This window comes from Hylaeus anthracinus, unplaced genomic scaffold, assembly GCF_026225885.1.
Source record: "Hylaeus anthracinus isolate JK02 unplaced genomic scaffold, UHH_iyHylAnth1.0_haploid 11989, whole genome shotgun sequence".
Classification (NCBI taxonomy): domain Eukaryota; kingdom Metazoa; phylum Arthropoda; class Insecta; order Hymenoptera; family Colletidae; genus Hylaeus; species Hylaeus anthracinus.
In genome coordinates this window covers 3,833,182-3,856,681 of record NW_026534337.1, presented here as the reverse complement: position 1 = coordinate 3,856,681, position 23,500 = coordinate 3,833,182, and the positions used below count along the sequence as shown (strand labels likewise).

General features: G+C 34.2%; 1 protein-coding gene across 1 annotated transcript in view; it reads left to right on the top strand.

The window, feature by feature from the left end:
• Window positions 1–23,500, top strand: part of LOC128888030 (poly(A)-specific ribonuclease PARN-like) — a 31,913-nt gene that overhangs the window by 2,774 nt on the left and 5,639 nt on the right. Inside the window, exons 2-10 of the mRNA XM_054144625.1 lie at window positions 235–448; window positions 539–814; window positions 888–1,170; window positions 1,247–1,368; window positions 1,451–1,677; window positions 2,538–2,607; window positions 2,676–2,731; window positions 2,817–2,903; window positions 2,998–3,190. Of these exons, the coding sequence (XP_054000600.1) occupies window positions 235–448; window positions 539–814; window positions 888–1,170; window positions 1,247–1,368; window positions 1,451–1,677; window positions 2,538–2,607; window positions 2,676–2,731; window positions 2,817–2,903; window positions 2,998–3,190 (1,528 nt within the window). The remainder of the gene's footprint in view (window positions 1–234; window positions 449–538; window positions 815–887; window positions 1,171–1,246; window positions 1,369–1,450; window positions 1,678–2,537; window positions 2,608–2,675; window positions 2,732–2,816; window positions 2,904–2,997; window positions 3,191–23,500) is intronic.

Sequence of the window (23,500 nt, the reverse complement as noted above, 5' to 3'; positions counted from 1 at the left end):
ATAATAAATTATTACAAATTGAAAATTGATAGAAGTTATAGTTACAATTGTTACATTGGAAGATATTATGATTAACTGATAATTATGAACCATGTTACAGTTGTGCAGTTAGTATATACCATTTTGTTTATTGCTTTTCAATCATCACGAATGCATTAAACATTAAAATTGATATAATAAAATTACTATAGTTGACTTTATATTGATTAATAAACGTTTTAAAATTTTCCACAGATTTCCAAGAAGTCCTTACAGAATTGGACGAGATTCTGAAAGACGCGTCATTTCTTGGAATTGATGGAGAATTCACAGGACTTAATTCTGGACCCGATGCTGGTGCCTTTGACACACCTACTCAGTATTACACGAAACTGAGGGCAGGATCTATGGACTTTCTCCTTGTACAGTTTGGTCTTTCTGTTTTTACATTTGATACACAAACACAAAAGTACGTTTGTCCAATTTCTATTAATATTTTTATATTCGTATAAGTATCTACAATATAATGTCATAAAATGATGTTGCTTTTTTTTTACAGGTATACACAGCGATCGTACAATTTTTATATTTTTCCACGGCCCTTAAATCGTGCAGCTCCAGATTCCAGATTCATGTGTCAGGCATCATGTATATCATTTCTGGTCAGCCAAGGATTTGACTTTAATAAACTTTTTACGTTGGGTATTCCCTATTTGACCACAAGCGAGGAGGAAAAGCTAGTAAAACGGCTGGAGGAGAGACAAAAAGCAAGGGACGAAGTGCCAGAGTTGATTCCTATTTCGGATGATGACCGACCTCAGATCGAAGAGATATGGTAAAACAGTAAAACGATTTATAACATTGTCTATTATATAAGATTGCTAAAATTTAATTACGGCTTATTATAGTTCGAGGGTAGACGAGTTTATCACATCCGATGCGGAAAAATTGACGATAGAGAAGTGTAACGCTTTTATTCGACGTCTTGTGCATCAAGAAGTAAGGGTGAGATGGCCAAATAAGTTGAGAGTTGAAAATAAATCTGATTGTTCCGGACACAGTCTTATAGTACAAAGATCAGGGACCAAAGAAGAAGAGGAACAGAAGGAAACTGAGAGGAGAGACAGAGAATTGATGGAAATTAAACAAGCAGTTGGATTAAGTGCACTTCTGAAAAAAATTTCTGAATCTGTAAGTCCCGTTGTTAAGTTTTGCTTGTAAAATAGAAAAAAATGTTAATGTATTCTGAAGTATACTTTTATTTTAGAGAAAGTTAATAGTCGGCCACAACATGTTACTAGATCTTTGCCATATAATACATAAGTTTTTCGGACCCTTACCAGAAAGTTATTTGGAATTTAAATCTCTTGTTCATACCTTATTTCCTAGGTAAGTTATAAGAATTTATTTATATTCTTCTTGAATAAATTATGTCAACACGATTTATTATCTGAAAATTTTATTTTCATAGGATTTTAGATACTAAAGTACTTTGTCAGTCGCAACAATTCAAGGAAAATGTACCATCGTCAAATTTGAATGTACTACTAGAAAGAATTAGTAAACCACCGTTTAAGATTCCAGAAGTTGAAACAGTCCCTGGTAGGAGTTACTCCACACTAGCAGAAAAGTGCCACGAGGCAGGTTACGACGCATACATCACTGGAGTATGTTTCATTGCATTGTGCAATTACCTTGGTTAGTATAAGTATTTTATATAAACTGTGTAAATATTTACTTTAGGGGAGGCATCTCCGATCACCTTGACCTTGACATATGTTGTCAAGGACATGTTCCTGAGTAACTTTTCCTAATAACTTAACCAGTGCTTACTGCTTATTAAAAAGTTATTAATAAAAATGTATTATAAGTATTATACTAGAATCTGCGTATATGTACGTACGCTCGTGTAACAGGCTGCTGTAAACACATTCGCGTGCTTCAAATGTCAACATTCCAACGATAACAACTAGAAATGAAAGAGTACAAAATATAGGAAAAATGGGGGCCCGGGGGTTCGGCCCCAGTCAGGGGTTTGGGGGCGAAGCCCCAAACAACGAATATACAGCGCACCGCGCAGGTGTGTACACGGTTACCCTAAGGGCTTTTTATATTTCTGCAGGGGGTCTGGGGGTCAGCATGCGTATATCTTTGAGGCGTATGCTTTCAGCTGAAAAACTTTTTACTATAAAAGGGCTGCGCCCCCCAGACTGCCCGCGGATATAGTATAAACACCCTTCAAGGTAACCGTGTACACACTTGCGTGATGCGCTGCAGTATTCGTTGTTGGAGGCCTTGCCCCTAAACCCTTGGCCGGGGGCAAGCCCCCGGACCCCTATTTTTTTCACTGTACACCATTTCGTTTGGGAAATGTGTGGTGTATTATATATGGTTATCGTAATAACTTTTTAATATGTAGTGAGCGCCGGTTAAGTTATTAGAAGAAGTTACTCGGGAACATGTCCTTGACAACATATGTCAAGGTCAAGGTGATCGAAGATGCCTCCTCTAATGTAAACAATTACCCAAATAGTTACAATTAATCAATTTTATTTTAGGTTCCTTACAAAAGCCTGAAATTCCAATAGTTCTTGCAAATTCACATCTTCTCAACCCTTTCATAAACAAGTGAGTCGTTTTCTTCTATGCCGTTAATAATGTTAAATATCAATACGTGATTTGTAATCTCGTTTCAGGCTTCTTATAGCAAGGTTAAAAGACTATCCTTATGTAAGCTTAGTTGGAAAGGATCGTAAGTTCTTTTATATCTGTTATTACATTTTTAAATGCGATCCATAGTTTCATGTTACTAATGTAATATCTTGTTTTATGTACAGCAAACCCTAGTAGAGATCACGTATTTCATTTAACATTCCCGAAAGACTGGAAGCTTGGTGATATTTCACAACTATTTAGTCCATTTGGTGAGTAATTTATTTGGTGAATACTTTATATCGTAATGAGTTTCTCATTTAATCGTGCTTGTAGGAGAAATAATTCGTACTGCTTTTGTTATAGGAGGCGTGTACGTGTCGTGGTTATCGGACACGTCTGCGTATGTAGCATTAAACCGTCGCGAGCAGGCTAACTTAGTGGCGAAGAATCTATGTAAAGCGAGTACGTATAGGATACAGAAGTATGTCGAACACCAAGCATCGTTACAAATTAACCACAATACAGGAGATCGTAAAAGAAAATTATCTTCGTCAGAGTAAGTAATCGATAATTTATTCATACGTTTCTTTTTATACAACAAGTGTACCCCTCAATCAACATTTACATTGTTTCCTATCTGGAATTGGAATTGGACGTTTTATCTTTAATAAATCGTTTAAACAACACCTTCCAAGTATCAGCTTCTACAGTTATAAATAGCAACATGGATGTTTTTTTTTTTTACCTCGTTTAATGAGTGGTCGTATAGAACGTGATCACGCTATGCTCGTAAAATACAGTGTGTTTGAATGATAGATATGCTTTCTCCATTTTTAGAATATAAGGAAACCATTATGCAGATGATATTCGTAATAATCGATTTTTTATATATTGAGGACACGGCATTATAGTAATTCCTCATTTTAAATTGGCCCATATCTTTATTATATCTCGTGTTTTCTTTTTCTTGTTCGATCGATTTACCGTTTCTTGTTCGTATATTTTAACTTAATTATCGTAATTACCATCGATTAACCGTAAGGTACTACACTTATTTTGTTATTCATCAATACCACCTTGAAGCTCAGTAGACTTCACTGTTACTTGGGATCTCAATATTGCTCACAATTACTTTTTTCATTAAAAAATAATAGAATCTAAATGGCGGATTTTACCTAAAATATGTTTGCACACAAATTTTAATATAAAGTTGTAGTTCCCATTTCGTAGCGTTTCAAGTGAACTGCATTTCTATTTGAAATAATATAATTATTTTCTATATAAAAATGAAACTCGTAAAATGTGTGTATTCGTCCATGTTTTTTTCTGTAATTCGAACTTTTAAAAAGTTTTGTATATTAAAAAGTTTTAATTTTTAAAAAAGGAAATTTTTATTTTGCATAAATTCACCCTCTAATATATTGTGAGAACGTCGAAAAGTAAAACAAAATAATATGAATTGATTTATTTAAATTTGTACACTAATCACGCATTGAAAGCTAGCTACCTCTACATAGAAATTCACTATTTTAATTTCTTTTGCATACCGAAGATAAAACGTCTTCTATTTGATTGTTGACACCATAAATATTTTTACTGGTGGGAGTAAGATCCTAAACATTATTGTTTCCGAAAAGTACGCGTTTACTAGACAATAAAATGGTGTCTATTTTATTTTGTGAATTTAATAACTTAAATATAAAATCAAAATGCATGTATAAAAATTGTATTATTATATTAAATCAGGGTAAAAAGGCGAGGTTCGTTGAGGCTGTTTTATAACTTACGCTAACTTAACTTAATGATTGATAATCTAATTTAAACGCAAGATGAACGAGAAAGAATTCTTCTATGTACACGAAGAAAACGAAAATGAAGTATAATTCTTAATAGGAAAAATAAAATAACGAGATCAAACAGAATCTAGAAATTTTTACTTAAATATTTCAGATAATATACTTCTATATCTACCAGCATCTACATTTTCGAAGAAAATTTTCGATTAGAGATATTAATAAAACCAAACCAGGAATTAATCTATATTTTTACATTAACATTATAAAGTGACAGATTGTGTTTGTCCTGTATGATTTCGAAATACATAGGATAGATTTGGGTGGGTCTCTCGTTTCTAGAGTCTTTAGAATCTCTGGAGTGACGTAGGATACATCTGGTTATGCTATCCAATCAGAGTGTTGAATAGTAATCGATGACCCAAATAACTGGAGTTCACTGTGCATTATTTTAGTTTCATTTGGCCCAGAAACGAAAAAGGTTGTGCACCACTGACCCGTGCCATAACTTATCCGAGGCTCACGGACACTGCGAAGAGATCGGTGGTGCGGGTTGTCCAGGTTCACGGGGCGGGCATTAAACGCCCGTGGAAGAGGCAGCGAAGACGGAACCGCCATAAAAGAAGGAAGAGTAACGCGTTATCGGCGCACGCGGAATAAGCTACGCGCGATAATAATTTCAAGCGGCGCGCCGAAGAGGAAAGGAGCGTAGCGGACGAGCGAAGAGGGGCGGCGTTTCGTACTCGAGGCGGCTTCCTAGGATTTCCTGTACACGAGTGATTTGCATAGGGTCGTAGAGCTCATTTTAAATTAATGCCCGCGACGCTTGTTACACGCGTGTCTCGCTTTCCCCACCCCCTTCTTCTTCATCTTCCACGTTGGACCCTTCTTCGTTCTTCGTCGACTCTTCCGCCATTTCTTTTTTCTCGTCGTCAGCGCGAACCACCGACGCCCTGCCTAGGAGAGTCGCCAGTAAATCAGAGTTTCTAGCCGCTGTCGGCGAGACTTATCGAACCCAGCGATCATGAATCGATCCGACAGATATCAATAAATTGATCGACGCCCGCTGAAAAATGATTTCTAAGCGTTGATTAATGGAGCCGTGGGACTCGCGAATGAGACCACGAAGAAGAATCGATTCTTGCTCGGTAAGATCAAGGCCGGAAGCACTCGTATACGTGGTGAACTCGCGGCTCACGCGATCGTGTACCTTTTTTTTTTATATTAGTTACAAAGTATCTGATTTTAGAACCTCATTCCTTGACGCTTGAGTGCTTTCTTTTGGTGGCGATGAAGCCGAGACTGTGTTAGCCGGATCTGTTATGATCTGTTGCAAGCGATTGCACTGGGTTAGACACGTAAGATAGTCGTGGTTCTTTAGAAATTACGGCATCGTCTTTCAGTTTTTGCTACAAGCTTTTATCGTGTTTCGACCTCAGCATTTAGTCATTTTTAACATCTTGATGGATATTGACATACACGTATATGGTTGCTTTTATTTCAAAACTACCATTACTTCCAATTGCAATACTTTTGAGAATTAAAAAATATACTGTTAAAGCGAAACAGCACATTTTTACGTTAAAATTTATTTACAGTTAAAGATTGCTTTGGTTTGTGTGTATTCAATTAGAACAAACAAAAATTCATTTAAAATTCATTCCTCGAGAAGTTAAATACTTTGAAGAAAGAAAATGATACATTACGTATAAAGTAAGAAGTGGCTCTATATGGTTGTAGAGTGAACTTAAGAACTTGTCAGTTAAATCGGATACTTAGGAACGAGATATAGTATATTTAAATTTTCATTTATAATTAATTGAAACACGAATAAACATCTATACAAAATAAAAATAATTTATGCACGACAGTTTTTTTTCTATTTATTCTAAAAATTATTTTGGAGATGATCGTGAAAAATGATGTATGATGATGTCGATCCACTTATGCTGCAGTTTTTGGCTTATGTACTATTCTAGATAATTACTTGAATTTTTATTCACAATTACTAGAAACATGACTAAACACATATACGAAATAACGAAGATGGCTGTCTAAAAATACTTCCTTATTCGTACGACGATGCGGACCCATTTATGTAACAAACTTTATCTCGTAGAATATTGAAGATAATCATTTAAATTTTCATTTACAATTACTTGAACCCCAAATAAAAATCTATACGAAATAACAATAATTTGTACTCAATAGGTTTTAGTTATTAATTTGCAAAAATCAATTTGAAGACGATCGTGGAAAATACTTTCTTCCTCGTGTGACGATGCTATTCACTTAGTGAAAGCACCTTAAATGCACCACGAAATCGTGCGAAAAAGAAGAAAAAATGATTTCATTCGTTTGTTTGAGCTATAAGATCGTTCGAAACCGTTCGTAGACTCGGATCGCGGCGACTTACAGGCGCGCCCAATCGCGCTCATTACGGGTACAAACGAGCCGCATTGCCCACGTGCGAATAAAAGCAAAACCACGCTGGTATTAGGGTCTTGATTAGAATAATGCAACACGCTTCGAATAACGTGTCGTGTCGCTCGACGGGGACGCGTCCGCAATGCAAATACGCGCGTATGAATCAGTTAGAACAGACATGTGGACAGCCACTGCGGGAGGATTTTCAAATTGGAATAAGGGGATACACTCTTTCAGGCTAAAAAGTTACAGCCACGAGGAGTGTGGTCGAGTGTTTCGTTCACGAGTGTCCCGTGATTCTCATCATTTCTTGTTTTTTTCTCTCTAACCATCAGACAACAATATTGTTAACCATTTCGCACTTTCTACACTTAACAGCACGGTTGTCAACTTGGGAGCATTGTCCTTAGACTTAGGGGGAAAATGTATGAGCTGGAATTTTTTTAGGGGGCAAATTTTTTAGGGAGATTTTTGGGGGATACATTTTTTAGAAGAATATTTTTAAGGGTTTTTCAATGGAGCGCCTTTAAATATACACATTTCTGTTCGTTAAGGTAGTTGTTCTCCGTTGAAATTTTGAGTTAATTGATCGTCTAGTTTACGACATTTATGATCAATCAAAATAAGAAATATATAAAATTCTACGTGAGTGGCAAATTTTGATTAATCAGACTTTGTAATCGCAAAATTGTAGACTATTGCGCGGATGACCAGGTTCAAATCCCGAAGTTGCAGACCTTTATTTATTTATTTATTTTTTACACATAACGACATTTACTTATTTTCAACTAAATTTTAAATGATATGTCTTTATTTGCGAGAAACTGTAATAAATAAATAACATATTTTAGGAGGTCTTAAATAAAATTTAGGGATTTTGTTAACTTGCGTCAGGGGGAAAATGTTCTGTACTGATTGGCAACACTACTTAACATTCACTGTTAATAATCACATTAAAGCTGTCGATGCGACGTTAAATCTACAAAAAAAATATTTATATGTAATTAATTAATAACATTTTGGCAACTTTTATACACTTACAATTCCACAAATCATTAAATTTATTTTAATTGCAGTTTTTCAAATTGAATCTCCTGTTTTTATTAATCGTTTACTTATGGCAACCATCGTATTCCGTCAAAATCAATTTTATCCTTATTTTCTTGTTTTCTACGTATTGTGGTAGAATATTATTTTTACAAATGAATTTTTAAACATTTTCACAATTTTTCATGCAGCTGCTATTTTTTCCTTAATAGTTGATCGCAATTGATTATTCCTGACGCTTGTAATCGCAACATTAGCATCGTTACTTGCGAGTTAATATAAAATGTTTCATCGCAGGAGAGGACTTAAAAAAACTGGTCCTTTTTTAACTAAGATCGTTGGATCTTGTAGAATAGAAATGTAAAATTATTCCCTTTTGTTTTCGTCATCTTTCTGCCCTCCCTTTATATCAAGATCCTGGGCCGATGGTCAGGTTGTCATGTTTTCGTCCGGATGTTGCTACTAGGCTTGCAACGCGGTGAGTTTGCAACTGAGCAACCTTACTGTAAAGGTTTAAACATTTTTATAGGCTACTCAGGCTCCCTGAACACGTGCGTTTATGATAGCCCAACCTATGGGTCCGTTACGGTCAAGAAGTCATCGCTGAGCCTTCCGTTCCCGGTATTTAATGACGAGGAAAACATGGCTTTAACTAAGGTTAATTAATCGCGAAGTGATAAGAGTTAATATGATTTCTTTTGGCACAACATGAAACATTTAAACCCACGCAACATGTACAATATGACCCACGTAGAAGACGCTCAGAATCATTGGTTATATTCACGTATTTTTTGTCCTATGTAGCAACCGAACTTGTGTATATTAATGTGTTCACGAGGGAATATTGCCTTGTCGACAGTGAAACTTTTTTATAAATAGAATCAACATCGTTTTAAGGGGGGTATTATTTTTCTAGATCGAAAAATAAGCTTTTCTTTTTATGAATAGCTGATTGAATGCGAAACTACCAACACATTTTATAAAACGCTGTTTTCCAATTAAAAATGGCTAGTTTTTTAAAGACACTAAAGCTACAAGTTTTATAAAAAAATCGAAGATTTGTAAATTTTCTTTTAATACATTTTCCTGTAGTTTCCACTATAACCACATTGATTCTGCTTGATTGTAACTAGAAAAAAAGGAAGGCAATTAATTTTCATTCATTCAATTTCAATGACTATTTTTTTTTTTAAAGAAAAACCTCTGTAAAGAGGTTGGGTATTTTCATTTTTTGTTAAAAATAATTTTGTTTAAACTGAAATTAATTTTGATGTAATACTTTAATGTATTTACTGTAAGCCAACGAAAGCTCATTCTCATCTGTTGGGTATTTCAATAATTTCTGGAAAGAAAAATATAGCATAAAACTTTAAACAGCTGAAAGACCGATAAGTTTCGAATATTTAAAAACCCTTCAACAACATATCTAAATTTCATAAAAATCCATGATATTACTCTAAAAAGTGTCCGAATCCGCGTGGAATGGCCCTATAGGAAACAGCTGATATCTCAAAGATTTCTGTGTGAAATGAAGTGAAGAAAATTACGAAATGTACTTCGAAACATACCTACAATATTCTCGAAGTAGAAAAGAAGTTAAGAAATTTTTTCTCTGCAAATAAAAATCAAGAGAAATACCTAATACTTGGCTCCCTAATATGGCTTTCTTCTTTTAATTAACCGTTTTCCGGGTCTTTGCAAAGAGATTATCAACATATGTCCGAGGATAATGAAACGAAAAATGAGAATCATTAGCTTCTCGAAGAGGGTTTATGAAACAAACGTGAACCAAAAAATTCCATTCTGTGGATGAAACATCAGTCTCCCTTACTCGGAAACTTACAATCTCCCAGCAATGGTACCTTCCCTTGCCTGGACACCGATTGAGAATAAACGCGACGTACGACAATAACAAACTGTGGAACGGTGAAAATTAATAAGCGAGCATCGAAACGGTCGTGGCGATAGGTGACCACGGACGCGGCACGCGAACGCCCATCGTCGATAAATTACTGGTCGCGCGATGTTTCCGCGTGACATGAAAGCTCCGTTCGTTGGAAAAGAAGCGTCGTCGCAGCACACGGGAAAGTCAGGCTCGCGGTACGACCACGGATAAAAGTCGCGTGCGACACAGAAGCAGTCCGCAACGGTGTTGGCGCGCGTTTGCCCGAGTGATGCATTGGTACCGCCAAGTGATATATGCTTATGGGCCATGCGGGGTACCGGACACGCACACGCGAGGCCACGTAAAGAGATACACGCGTGTCCGGCTACAGCGTGTTCATTATGTACTCTAGCGAATCATAAAGCAGCCATGGGGGTGGGGAAAGGGGATTAAAATCGACGGAGAATTTTCCGGGACGGCCTCTTAACGCGACGGGACCCTAACCGCGCGCCGACTTTTCCAATCGATATGATTTAAATGCCGTTTTGAGAAGACGCGATACGCCGCTGGAAAAATCCCATGCGAGGTGTTCAGTTCAAATTGTAATTTATACGGCTATTAATGGACCGGGGTTGACCATTATAAATTGTCCCAGTGTCCGCCGCTCGTTCTTATTTATCGTTCGCGAATAAATACTGGAATAGTACACCCACGGGAGGAGAGTGTGGAGAGGACGCGCGGAGAGTGTAATTAAGCAATTACAGTTCAACCACAATTTAACGGATTCTGGATTTGATGCGGGCTATGCCACGTGGAACGTGCGCGCCTTACGCTGATCTCTCCGTTCCTATCATTTGGAGTCTTTTCTGTGGAGCAGGATATTTAAAAAAATTTTGAAGTAAAGTTTTGACACGATACATAGCGGAGAACGTGCATATGCGTTTTTTTTTTTTTTAAACGGCAAGTGAACTGCGATCGTCGTTGCGATCGATCGATGGAGATGACCTGAGGGATGCTCATATGTCATTTGTCTACACTGAATGATAGTGATCATCCAGGGCTCGTTCTTGAAAATCTTAATCTCGAACATAAATTTATGTATCGACATTAGGGCGGTTCTTAGTACATACAAAAAAAAATGCAAAAATATAACGTGTTTGCCCCCTTATTTTGTTGCATTATGTAAAAGATTATTTTATGCTATAGGTGGATAATTTAGTGCAACATTTAGAGATAATAGGTTAAATGTATACATAGATATATATTTATTATATTTGCAAACTACAAATTTATGATTATAAAAGCAATAACAGATTTTTTTTATTAAATTAAAATTCTTGTTGAAAAATATCTTTCTTATAATTCGTAAAGCGTTTTCCGTGTGTAGTTAACACACAGCTAGCAAGAGATGCTGAAATTTCTCGTCCTTTCTTGTTATGGTTTTATTAAATTCTTCAATTAGAACTACACCTTTCTCAACGTTATCGTTAATTACTTCGAGACTAGTGACCAGTCAGTACCTCTTGCGTGATCGTAATTTCCTTTGCTAACACTAGGGTCGCTTTTAAAAAAAGAAGTACTTGTATTCAGATTTAAGAAAAATTGTAACGATATAATTGGTTTATGGCTGTAGGAACGTTTCGTACTATCTGTGTTTTATAAAAAAAATAAAATCCTAAAGCCCATTTTGGAAATTTTTTCATAAAAATAAACACGAAAAGTTCTCCAGAAATATTTGTCATTTTCGATTCGTTTGTTTTTATTGCAAGTATTCAGTTTTTACTTGCACTACTATATACACTGTGATAAAAAGTGGTAAGGTACTGTACCAGGCGCTTATTAATGTATTCAAACACAGCAAATTTACAGATATTTATAACTGAATTTTATCAATATTAACACTGAATTTGTTTGAAAACTTTGTGTCTTACTTCCTTTTTATCAAATCTTATTATCACAGTATATAACTGTAATCATCAGTTGTTGTTAATAATTATTTTTGTGCAGTTGAAATGATTTTAAATCTAAGTAAAACAACAAAGTACTGAATTTGTAATCTGAAAGAATTTACGGTTGTATTTTATTAAAAAAATGAAGACCTTCCGTGGAGGCGTATTGAGTCAGACATTATAGTCAGTCGTCCACATTCTACTTACTCCTTGTTTCTTCTTCCCCTTCGTTTGACAGTGAGTTGGTTCTTTTTTGCTATACAAGTCTAAATCTCTATCAGAAGAAATCTCCGTATCTTCATATAATTTTTATTTTTCTTCAACTTCCAAAATCTGACTATATATAGAAAATGATTTTCAACATTACTATTAATTAATCTATATAAATTCCAAACTTCTTCCAAAATATTTTTAATTTCGTCACGATTCCACTTACTAAGGTCTAACTGTATATTAAAAATAATTCTATAGACATATTGCAGATATCAGCTGTTTTCTACAAGTTTTCGCCCGAGTTTGCTTTCGATGGAAATTCCTGAGTTCGCAATTGTTATCCGAAATCAATAAAAATTTTGTTTCATATTATTAATATATTTTCTCAGAACATGAACGAGTGTTTAAAGAAATAATATCAATTTTCACCGTTTTGTGTGCAGTTTTTTACAATAAAAATATACTTTAAACACTGATATCAATCCAATGTTTCAATTTATATTTAAGGTATTCAAGTAAAGTAAGTGTATATAACGTTTGAAAATGATCAGCTAATTAGTTCTTGAGGTATCATCCCCACTGATTGAAAAAATATTATTTAAAAAAACGACATATCTCAAAGATTCCTATGTGAAATGAATTGAAAAAACTACTAAATGTACTTTAAAACATACCTAAAATATTCTCGTAATTATTGACACATGACATAAATTCTTCTGTATAAAAAAAAAAAAATATCCCGAGAAACACATAATACATATTTTGACACCTAATGAGGTTTCTCCCTTTAATTCGAATTCGAAACCCACCACGAACACGCGCATGCATCGCGACGCGCATGCGTAAAACGTTAGAACCATTTCAACATTTACGCGAGGGTCTTACTCGTAATTAAAACTTTTCAACCGGGATTTCTTATCTCCTGCTGAATAAAGAACACCGGCGACGAAGAAGCCAGGTCACTTTGCATATCTGACCGGGCAAATAACGTTGGCGATTCCAATGAACAGCTCCGCGAATCCAAACCGCGGCAAGTAATGACGATTTACGATGCAGATCACTGTGGCTATGCATTAAGCTATTAATATCAGTCGGAGGTACATTAACCCTCGGCTGCCTAGGTTACTTACCGCCTTACGAACTCTAAAGAAATCACACGTAGCATGCTTATTAAATGTTATTTATTGTGATGCCGAATCATTTATTAAAGAGATTATTAGACATCTGGTTCACCTGTGTCGGAGTGGGTCGTGAGTCCGATAGTAATAAATTTCTATCCGCCGCCGCGAACGAACGTGAATAATACGGGACATTGTAGCAGCTGCGAGCATTTTTATTACGTCGATCAACCATTAAGTGGATTGAACCGTAGACGCCGGTTACCGAGCAAAGAGTTGGATTCAATACACATCATGACAAAGTGATCGAGCGCCATTCGATTTTTAGTTGTTCACAAAAATATCGCAACACGGAGGGATACCTCGGTTGAAGGGGCCTCGTTAATACGGCGCTTTTCAATTGTAACATCAAAAATTAAGTAATGTTATGGACATCGTATGCTTTTAAAGCGTAAAGCGAAGCGAAGTAACGGCTTGGCTATTTATACGAGACTCGATGGCTCGCTAGAATCCGTTAATATAGCTTTATAAAAGAGTTACTCTTCTCGTGTAAATACCGTCATCGAGTCTTGTATTGATTAGAATCATTGGTAATTGGGTAAGCAGTTACTTTGATTTTCAATTATAAAAATTATGACTTTTGTTTGTTTTTCTTTATTTATGTAAATACTTATTTAAAAATATTTTAATAACAGTTTTCTATTTATCTTGACATATTATAATCTTCTTACAGTAGTCTAGTACCAATTAGTGTTGTTTCACAAAAATTCGTGAGCGTTCCAAGGTAAGAGATGTGTAGCGTTTCTAAATACATTGACGTGTGATACCATGAAATGCTTTTGAGCATTTTACTTTATTAATTTTAAACAGCTATCGTACATAAATTGACTTAAGGTAGGTGTTTTGAGATGGTCACGGTCGAAAGTATAACTTATCGAATTTAGAATACAAGATAGTCGAAACGTTATCATTATTATCATATTATTACAAAATTTGATATCTTTTTTTATAAAATTGAGCGTCAATTTAAATCGAAATAGGCTCATATGATTCATATTTAATCCTTTATTTGACCGCGGGTAGATTTTTGCTAGAAATTCTAAGAGGCGTAGAGGTGTTAATTTCACAAAAACATCAGCTTATAAGGAATGATAAGACGGAAGTTTTTTATATTTACAGTTTATTCATAGGATGTTTAGTTTCAAAAATAAAAATTAAAAACTTAAAAGACCTTTTTCCTGAGAATTCGTAATGGTTTGATCCTGTTGCTGTTGTCTTAAAGAAAAAAAAAAACAAAACTCGAACGAATGAATTTAAAAAAAATATCACCTTATAAAGAACGACAAAACGAAGTTTTTTAATATGAATAGCTGATTCATACAACGTTTAGTTTCAAAGATAAAAATTACAAATGTAGAAGATCTTTTTACTGAAATTCAATTTTTGCGACGAACTTCTAACTTTTCAGTGTTTATTTTCGAAACTTAACATCCTTAACATCCCACATAAACTGTAAACATAAAAATGTTTCGTCTCATCATCTCCTATAAGTTGATATTTCTTAAGAATTGATTTAATAAATACAAACATTTCTCTGAGTCTGTTTCTCGAGGGCATATATGTATATACACTTTTCGCAGCCAAAGGGTTAATCAAAGAGCAACTAAATGAAGTTTTGTTAAAATCCTCCATTAAATAAATACATGAAGCAGCTACCTTAAGTAAGGATATAAATTGATAGAAGACAACCAGTTGTTTCGAAAAATCTTTTGTTTAGACAAAACGCTCAATATTTGTTAATTACTCTATATTCTTTACATTCTTATATCTCTATTTTATTTCACTTTTGATATCTGTTTTTCAAACGCTCGGTAATCCTCGCACTCCGACAGGTAATACCATCGTTCCGGGTTGTTGTTGTTGTTGAAAAGAACTCTATGCCCGTCGAAGACCAGTAATCGCTTAATCGTTACCTTGTTGACACATGTAATAAAGTACATTTAAATCTCGAAAGTCTGACGTCTTTGACGACCTATCAATCCAGCTAACGTTCTCTCTCTCATCACATCTCTTACTTTTTGAAATTTGTTATGAAGGATTTTCACATTTCACAGTCCCAAACTTATTATCTTTACGACCACTGTATAATATCAGGATAAAAATCGCAACAATTCAAGGATCTGTCTCGTCCAAGTTGACTACCATACGTAGAAGTTTATTTATTTTAAACTTGCAAGCTTGTTTTCAAAATGTTTTCTCTGGTACGACACTTTTCCCTAGCCTTTCTCCTAACTTACCAGACACATACAGTGGGTGTAGAAAGTTTTGTACACCGATCAATTTAAAAAAAAAACTATGTAAAATTGTAATTTATCAACTTATTTTTGATAAACAATGACATCATACATATTCTACATATTCTCGGAAATCTATACTTTTACTCACTTTTCGCATTTTTTTGTTACTTTCACGAATTATATCAACTAGTAAATGTTGTTTGGACTATATCTATCTTAGAGACTTCCGAGAATATGTAAAATATCATTGATTATAAAAAAAGAAGTTAAGAAACTACAATTTCCCACCAAAGATTTTTGGGAAATTGATCGGTGTACGAATACATTCTACACCCACTGTAACTCCAAGCAGTTAACGAATTGTGAGGTATAAACAGTATAGAAATGTTTTACAATTTTGTCGCGGAGTGTACCAACTGTACGTAAAGGGTGACATTATGCGTAGAATGAAGCACGTTAACCACCTTTGGGAAAGGCGACAACCATAACGGTGACGTTTATTCTCCCATCGACACGCCATATTTTTCAGCACTGGGTCTGATATTAATCGCGAATCGTATATTTCCGCTGGCGTTCAATAAATTTTTGATTTCCGTGGCGCACGTTTTATTGCGACGTATTCGAAAAAAATATCTCGCCCCGTACGTGTATATTAATTGCCGTGAAACAGGTTACCGTGGCCTGACCATTCGCGTAATTACCTGCTTCGATCGGGGCAATGGTGGATCCGCGCGATCGAGGCAATCGCGTTCTGTAGCGCCAGCAAATTGGAAAAAGATTAAGATTCGAACGCGCCCGCGATAAATCGGGATGGCTTATTGCAGAAAAATCCTGTAATTGCGTCTGTATATCGTCGTGCACCATAGCCACGTTATTACGCCAAGTAATTTTCGCGCCGAGCGTACGTTATTTCGGTAGAGACAGCTTCCTTCTCTCGTCCCGTATTTTATTACGTTGCACCCAGTTACGTTTAAGTCTTTGGGGTTGAAGCACTTTTCGGTATGGTAATCAGCTTGGGCGAGACAGATCTTGGGATCGTTGCGATTTTTATCCTGATATTATACAGTGGTGGTCAAGATAATAAGTTTGGGACTGTGAAATATGAAAATACTTCATAACAAATTTCAAAAGGTAATTTGAATATTGTCCATTAATTTCTTTAGAAAAAAAAACAGCAAATAATGGAAAGAAAAAATGGTAACTAACAATAAAAATAATATTAACTGCTAACTTGCAAAAAATGCTACTAGCTTTGGACAAAATAATAGGTAACAACATGTGTATCATGTTGTTTGCGGCTCGATAAATTTAATTGAATTAAAAAATAATAATATTGTCGTGAATTTGAAAAGCTATAATATTTATTGACAAATTAGAAGTTAACCTAAATGTGAACTAACATATTTTAACATATTAAGTTTTATACAAGGAGCAAATATGATTTCTTTATAAAACATAACGATCAAAATATTATTTTAAATATGATACCTGCGATGAGTGCCATTTTGAACTACTGTGAAATTATTTATTAATTATTCGCACAGATCACTTGTAGTTACGTGATTACCTATTATTTTAATCAGTGGACTATTTTATATTAAGAAGTAATCTTAAATGTATATTACGATCAGACTTAGACAAATTTTATCAAAATAAAAGATAATTATTTGAAATAATTTATTCCTCATTGTTATTTAAATTCAATTCAAATTCAAAATAGCTTACTGTAACTTCACTTTATATCATATCTGTTTGGCAATGAGCTTCGATTATAACCAGATCATCTGATTACAAAAGTGCATTATTTATAAGACTTCCAAAATGCTATAAAAATAGTTAGAAGTTTTTTAGAAGAATCTTGACAAACGTTTTAAAATGACTTCGTATCGTGGTCAGCAGAGATAGTGTTTGAGGTTAGTCGAAACATTTATAAATAAAAATGTTCAAATAATTAGCTTCATTTCTTAATATTCACCTTCGGCAGCAATCGACACTATTAAATGAATTTGCCTAAATCTAATGAATATTAATCAACTGCACAATATAATTAAATTAATAAATAACTACAACACATTCTAAAAAAAGGATCAAATTTACTAAAATTACTACAGAGAAAACAAGATTTCGAAAAAATACTTCTACGAGTCTACAGAGATCGTGAAAAGTGTTTTAGCCGAGTCTGTAACAATTGTTTCAATTGCCCCACATTCCTCGTTGTAAACATTTAATTACGCAGAAAGAAAACTAAATGTTGTAGGTATTAAACATTATAAAATCAACTGGAATATTAATTAATAGCTAAAATAATCTAAATTATAAAAAGAAAGAGCAAAAGTTTTGGATTAATGAATCAAATAGTGTCAACTGGAATATTCATAGTTAAAATAATGTAAATTATTAAAAAAAAAAAGAGTAAAAGTTTTAGATTAATAAAGAAAGTAAGAACAGTTAGATAACTTACTTTTCACGTTGAAAAAATTTGGTAAAATCGGTAATATGTACTGAGCGGCAGATTTGGACAAGAAAACTAGTCATTTATAAATAACCATTTTTCAGTTGCTTTAATTGTTAAATTATTTAAGTTATTTACTTGTTTCTGTTAATCCATGTTTGAATTTACTCTAATCTCCCCTCCTTCAGGCGTGGTCTTTTATCAAGTTGAAGGAAAAACGTAATTTTAATCTTCTACCGTTATCTTTCGCGTGACATCATGACCGTTCCTTTTTTGAAATAGATACGTTCCGAGCATAGTATTCTAAAGTTCAGTCTTAGAAGGATATCTGATAATATTATCAGACACCGAGGTAATGTTTACGGGCTGAAGAAGGTAAAGCTACCAGGAGGTAGTAGATTTCCATGCATAATGCAAATACTTGCGAGCGAGCAGTATGGCGAACACAGTCGCTGTATCTGGATTATGCCTTCGGGATCGCGGCTATAATGAGTTTAACATGCTTCGGGTCTTCTTTTTTTTATTGCCGTTTCTTTTCTCCTTTCAGTGCCTTTTTCCTAGGCGTAACGCTGCACCGTGTTGCATGCGTTATTTTCAAATCGAATTTGCGAGTTACGAAAATCCTTCGGCGTTGTAAATTCGTACAAGGGGGCCGTTAGAAAGTGTGATCGCATTTTAAGGTACATTCGGAGCATGAGATATTTATATGGCTATAAATGCTACAAAGATGCTGCTACAATGTAAAATATAATTTTCACTTAACATTCCTTTGTAGGAGGGAACATTTACATATTGCGTTATTCTCAAAAGACCTGAATTTAAATATAATCAAAGTATTCGATATATTGATGTAAAGTTTTTTCTATATCAACGTAACCATAGTAATGACTTCAAAATTTTGTTTCCTTTTATGTAAACTAAAAGATCAGGTAATCGCTATAGTTATTAATACATTTTATAACAATGAACACTTTGTATGATAATATAAAATTTTATTTATTTTTGTTTATTTACGTTATAATATGAGAAGATAGAATATTTATGAGGTAAACAAAATATAGTTTGCTTCAGTGGTATAAAAATATGTGTCATTGTCATCCTTATAAGTATTTACCAGTGTAGTAAACAATATAATTTTAAATACTTCAAAATGATTGCATAACAAAGTTACACACCTTTAAGAAACATTATTGCATGTTAATAAAAAAATCAAAATTGGAGATCTAAATTCTGTAGAATTATGTATGTATTTGAAACATAAGAAGAAGTAAAATCTATAGTATTTTATATTATAAACATAATTCTTATCAAGTATTTCAGGACAATCATGTCCCTAACAGAATTCATTAATTTACCACGAAACACATTATAGAAAAAAACAAAAATAATTCTTGAAAAAAAGAACTAATTTCTTATTCAGTTCTATTTGAAGATTACCGAGGATAATTGAACAACCTAATGCAATAAATCAATTGTGAGTAACTCCATACTATGGTGTCCATCGATTTACATTCTTGAAACTTTTTGCTTGATGTACTCGAGGAGCAATCGCGTCCATTAAACGAAGAATGCGATTGGATAACTACTTTCGGAATAATCAACGGAATGCTCTTGAAATGATTCAAGCCACGCTCGCATCGAATTCCCTGTCGTTTAATGCCGTCGCGGAAGTTTACAGGGATACATATCCGCTACACGAAGTTCAAGGTTTCGTACACGTTGCCATAAAACCACGAGTCGCTCGATGCGTTTGTAGTTATAATGCAGTTACCATTCCTTGGTATGACGAGAGTTATGAGCGTAGTAATTGGTCGGCACGTGGGCGCCTCATTAATACCGTGTTGCCGGCTAGTCTGACCCGTGTATCTCATAGGGTTGCTGCCAGGGTCGTGACAATGCACGCGGCGGGAATACCTGAATGAATTTCTGGAACGGTAATCACGATGCTGACGTTGCCGCGTTGACCCTTTAATTATGACACCTATTGGCTTAGCTCATAACTTCGTACCATAGTTTTCTACTTGTACTCTTTACTGTTTCGTCATAAGGAATGCAATACATAAGAATTTTCTACCATTATGACATGCACCCGTGGAAAGACTATCTTTAATCCTTTGACTATGAGACGATTTTTGCTGGAAGTTTGGGTTCGAAATAACTTCCAGTGAGACAATTGTTCCTTAACCCTTTATTTACTGGCGGGACTTGTAAGTCCCGTAAATTTTCTCATGGTACTATATTAATTAAGGGGGTATTATCGTCTAGAAGTTTGTTTTTTCAGTAATTTTTAGGAATTAATTTTGCGAAAACTATCAAACCTACAGTACCAAGGTTTTTTATGCATAATAAAACACGTTTCAACTAACAACACAAATTATTATGAAATACTTCATTGAAATCTATACAAGTTATGCGTCGTTATGCAGGTTGTGGCGCGAGACGCTCGTTCAATCGGGCGCACAGGTTGTGGCGGTTCTAGTCGTCTGAGACAGAAAAACAAATTATATGAATGTAGTTATCGTCTGAACTAGAATTAAGTAAGTACTAAATTTTTTTCGGAATCGCAGCTGTTTGAAAGTTAAGGTTTAATTTTCCCGGAAAATTGTCAACTAAAATATGAGAGCAGGGCTAAAATATTCAAGCTATCGGTATAATTCTAGTTCAGACCATAGGTAATGGTGCTCTCGAAATGTGTGTAAAACCAGAAGTCAGTCGGTCCAATAGTTTGTGAAAAAAACGTGCACCCGACTTGAAAAATTTCGTTTCGAGAAAAACGCGTTTAAAGTTTGCTATACATTTAGCACTAATACTGGTGAACAGCCTTTAAGCGTCTGTAACTATGAGAGCTCTATGAATTTCAAATTAATATTTGTAGAGGCACTTTCTCAAAACTCCAAATGATATGAAAATGCAAAAAAAAAATCGAATTTTTGAAGTTTCTAGACGATAACACCCCCTTCAATACTTTGAAACCTATTGTGACTTCCAAGTCCACTTCTATGAAATTCGCTTTTAATTGTTGGAAGGTAGCGCAAGCTTTTCTTCTTTTGGAAGCTTGTTAAGGACAATTCTGTAAGGCGATGTATAAGATCAAGATGGACGCCTAGATTAACAAAATTTTTGAGAAATTCAGTAAATAAAGGGTTAATGTTTGAAGAGGTTTCTCAGAAATTGACAGTGTGAAATTTACAAAGTGCCTGTATTGAGTGAACTATTTGTATCGTTTTCGTTCGACGAAATATCTAACTAAGAGGGATAGAAAAAAGGCGCATCAGTTTGAATTCACTTCAAATTCTGTTCTTGGTTATGACAAAATTATGAAAATCTTTTTATTTTATATTACTACATATTTATAACATTGATATTTCAAAACATATTTTGTAATTTTTATCTTAGCCCTAACGATACAAATTTGCAATGTCCAGCTTCATAATTTTATTATTTTCATCAGTGTTCGGTATTAGAAACGTAAAATATTGACCGGTTGCGAATGTCTTAAGATATTAGTAGACATTAATAGAATTAAGACGAGAAATGGAAATAGAAACCAAAGAAATTATCAGGATTCGATTAATAAACCGGTTGGCTGTTAAAGTTGAATTGTATCTGAAAAATGGAAAAAAATAAGTTAGTGGTCAATGGTGGTCATCCACGGTCATCCTCGATCCATGGAAACATACATATGAGAACGCGAGATCCATATCGACCGAAGGATCCGCGAAGACTGAATGCTGAGAGGTCTGTGACGATCTTTTATACACATTGAAGAAGAGAGGGAAGGGTGAACAATAATCAATTGAAAGTTGATTCGAGTGCTGGTTAGATCCATCGAAGAAAAAATTCGCGAAACATTAATGTTACAGCGAAATCATATTAATAAAATTTCGATACATTTATTTTTTCTTAAATTTGGATAACAAGCATGTTCGCTATTCCATCTTTATCACTATCAAATTCAAACTCGTCATGCACTTGTGATTTCACCATGTATCATTTTGATGAACAATTTCGCTATTATTTTAAGCAATTATTTCAAATAATTATGAAATAAAATAACGTGTTATTTGGAATAATATTTCAACTAATATTATTTCAAAAGTGATCACAGACATCCAAATAACTATGAAATAAAGTAACATGTTATTTGAAGTAATATTTTAAATAATGTTATTTCGTAAGTGCCCAGGTCTGACACAAAATAACAGTCAAACTTGAGCGACTCGTTAAGTTCGGTCGTTCGCGTCACTGACTTCGTCAGTGATGTTTGCGAAAGGCACACGTATCGATAGAAAATTTCCCGTTGAAAGGGTATCTGACATTCTTGCACTGATCAGCCATACTTAACGACGATGTACACACGTGCATTCTGCACGCACGCACGTGATGCTGCATATTCATAAGTTGTGACTACGGTCAGCAACATTTCCGCAGCAAGCTTCAACACGTGCACCGAATAAATTCTTCGTGCCGGTACGGCCGATAGTGTACGACTAGAAGCAATTGATCACTTTTTCTGTTTGTTTTGTAAGCTGTATCCGGGCCTTGTATGAGATTTTTCATAGTTCAAATTCCTTGGTCCATATTCACGCGTGTTCGATCAATTTCCGTTAGCATATGTTGTATAATACGTACGTTATGGAAGGAATCGATGTGTTTCTATGCACGATCACGGAATACACACGCAAATAACGGTGGATGCATGCGGTTTATTTCTGGCGATGATCGTGTGGTACAGAATTTTCATATAGCATACTTGCTACTAAGTCAGCATACCACGCTTTCAAAAGCTCTTAAACTCTAAACTGTACATTTATGCTGTCTCGTTCTAGCGGAATTCCGATGAATTTCAGCGGAATATTACAAAAAATAATGGAAAATTTGTAAAGTTTATTGTATTGATTATATTCGAATGGCAATTCGTTAGCTCGAGAATTTACTTTATTTTTTAGAAATGAAAAATTGATTTGTTTTTCATATTTGTGCCAATCTCTATTACCAAACCTGGTGAATCCATATATTTCGCAGTGAATATTATTGTTTATTTTCCATTGATTCGATAATTGCGGTGTATTTTATTATTTTAAATGTATATTCAGCAGTAAACAAATTGTAATGGCATATATGGATCGTATAAATATTTAGGGAAAATTGTCAGGTTATGATGAAAAATAGTCAGGTTGTTCATGTTTTGATGAAAAATAATCCAAATTAGTAATGGAATAATTTTTTACAATGTGTAATACAAATTAATAACTTTCATTCGTATGCAAAATGCAATGGTTTTTTTTAATAGACAGAAACATGCGAATAATTAGGATAATTCAATTCTTACTTGGAAATTTAATAATATATCATACATATCGTTATACGCAGTATATAGGAATATTATTATTACTACTGTTATATTTTACTATAAAAATTACTACTGTTTTATGACACTATTTTATCATTCATTTATCACTTCATTTATTCTGTACTACAATTGTACATTTCTTTTATTAAATACAATCAAAAGTAAACCAATTTATACACATAAAAAATATATACAAATTTAAAAAAATTAATGTACTTTAAATTGTTAGAGTATTTTCTCAGCAAATATGTTAACATGATAATATGATATTATTGAAAATATATATGTGTGTGTGTGTGTGTGTGTGTGTGTGTGTGTGTGTGTGTGTGTGT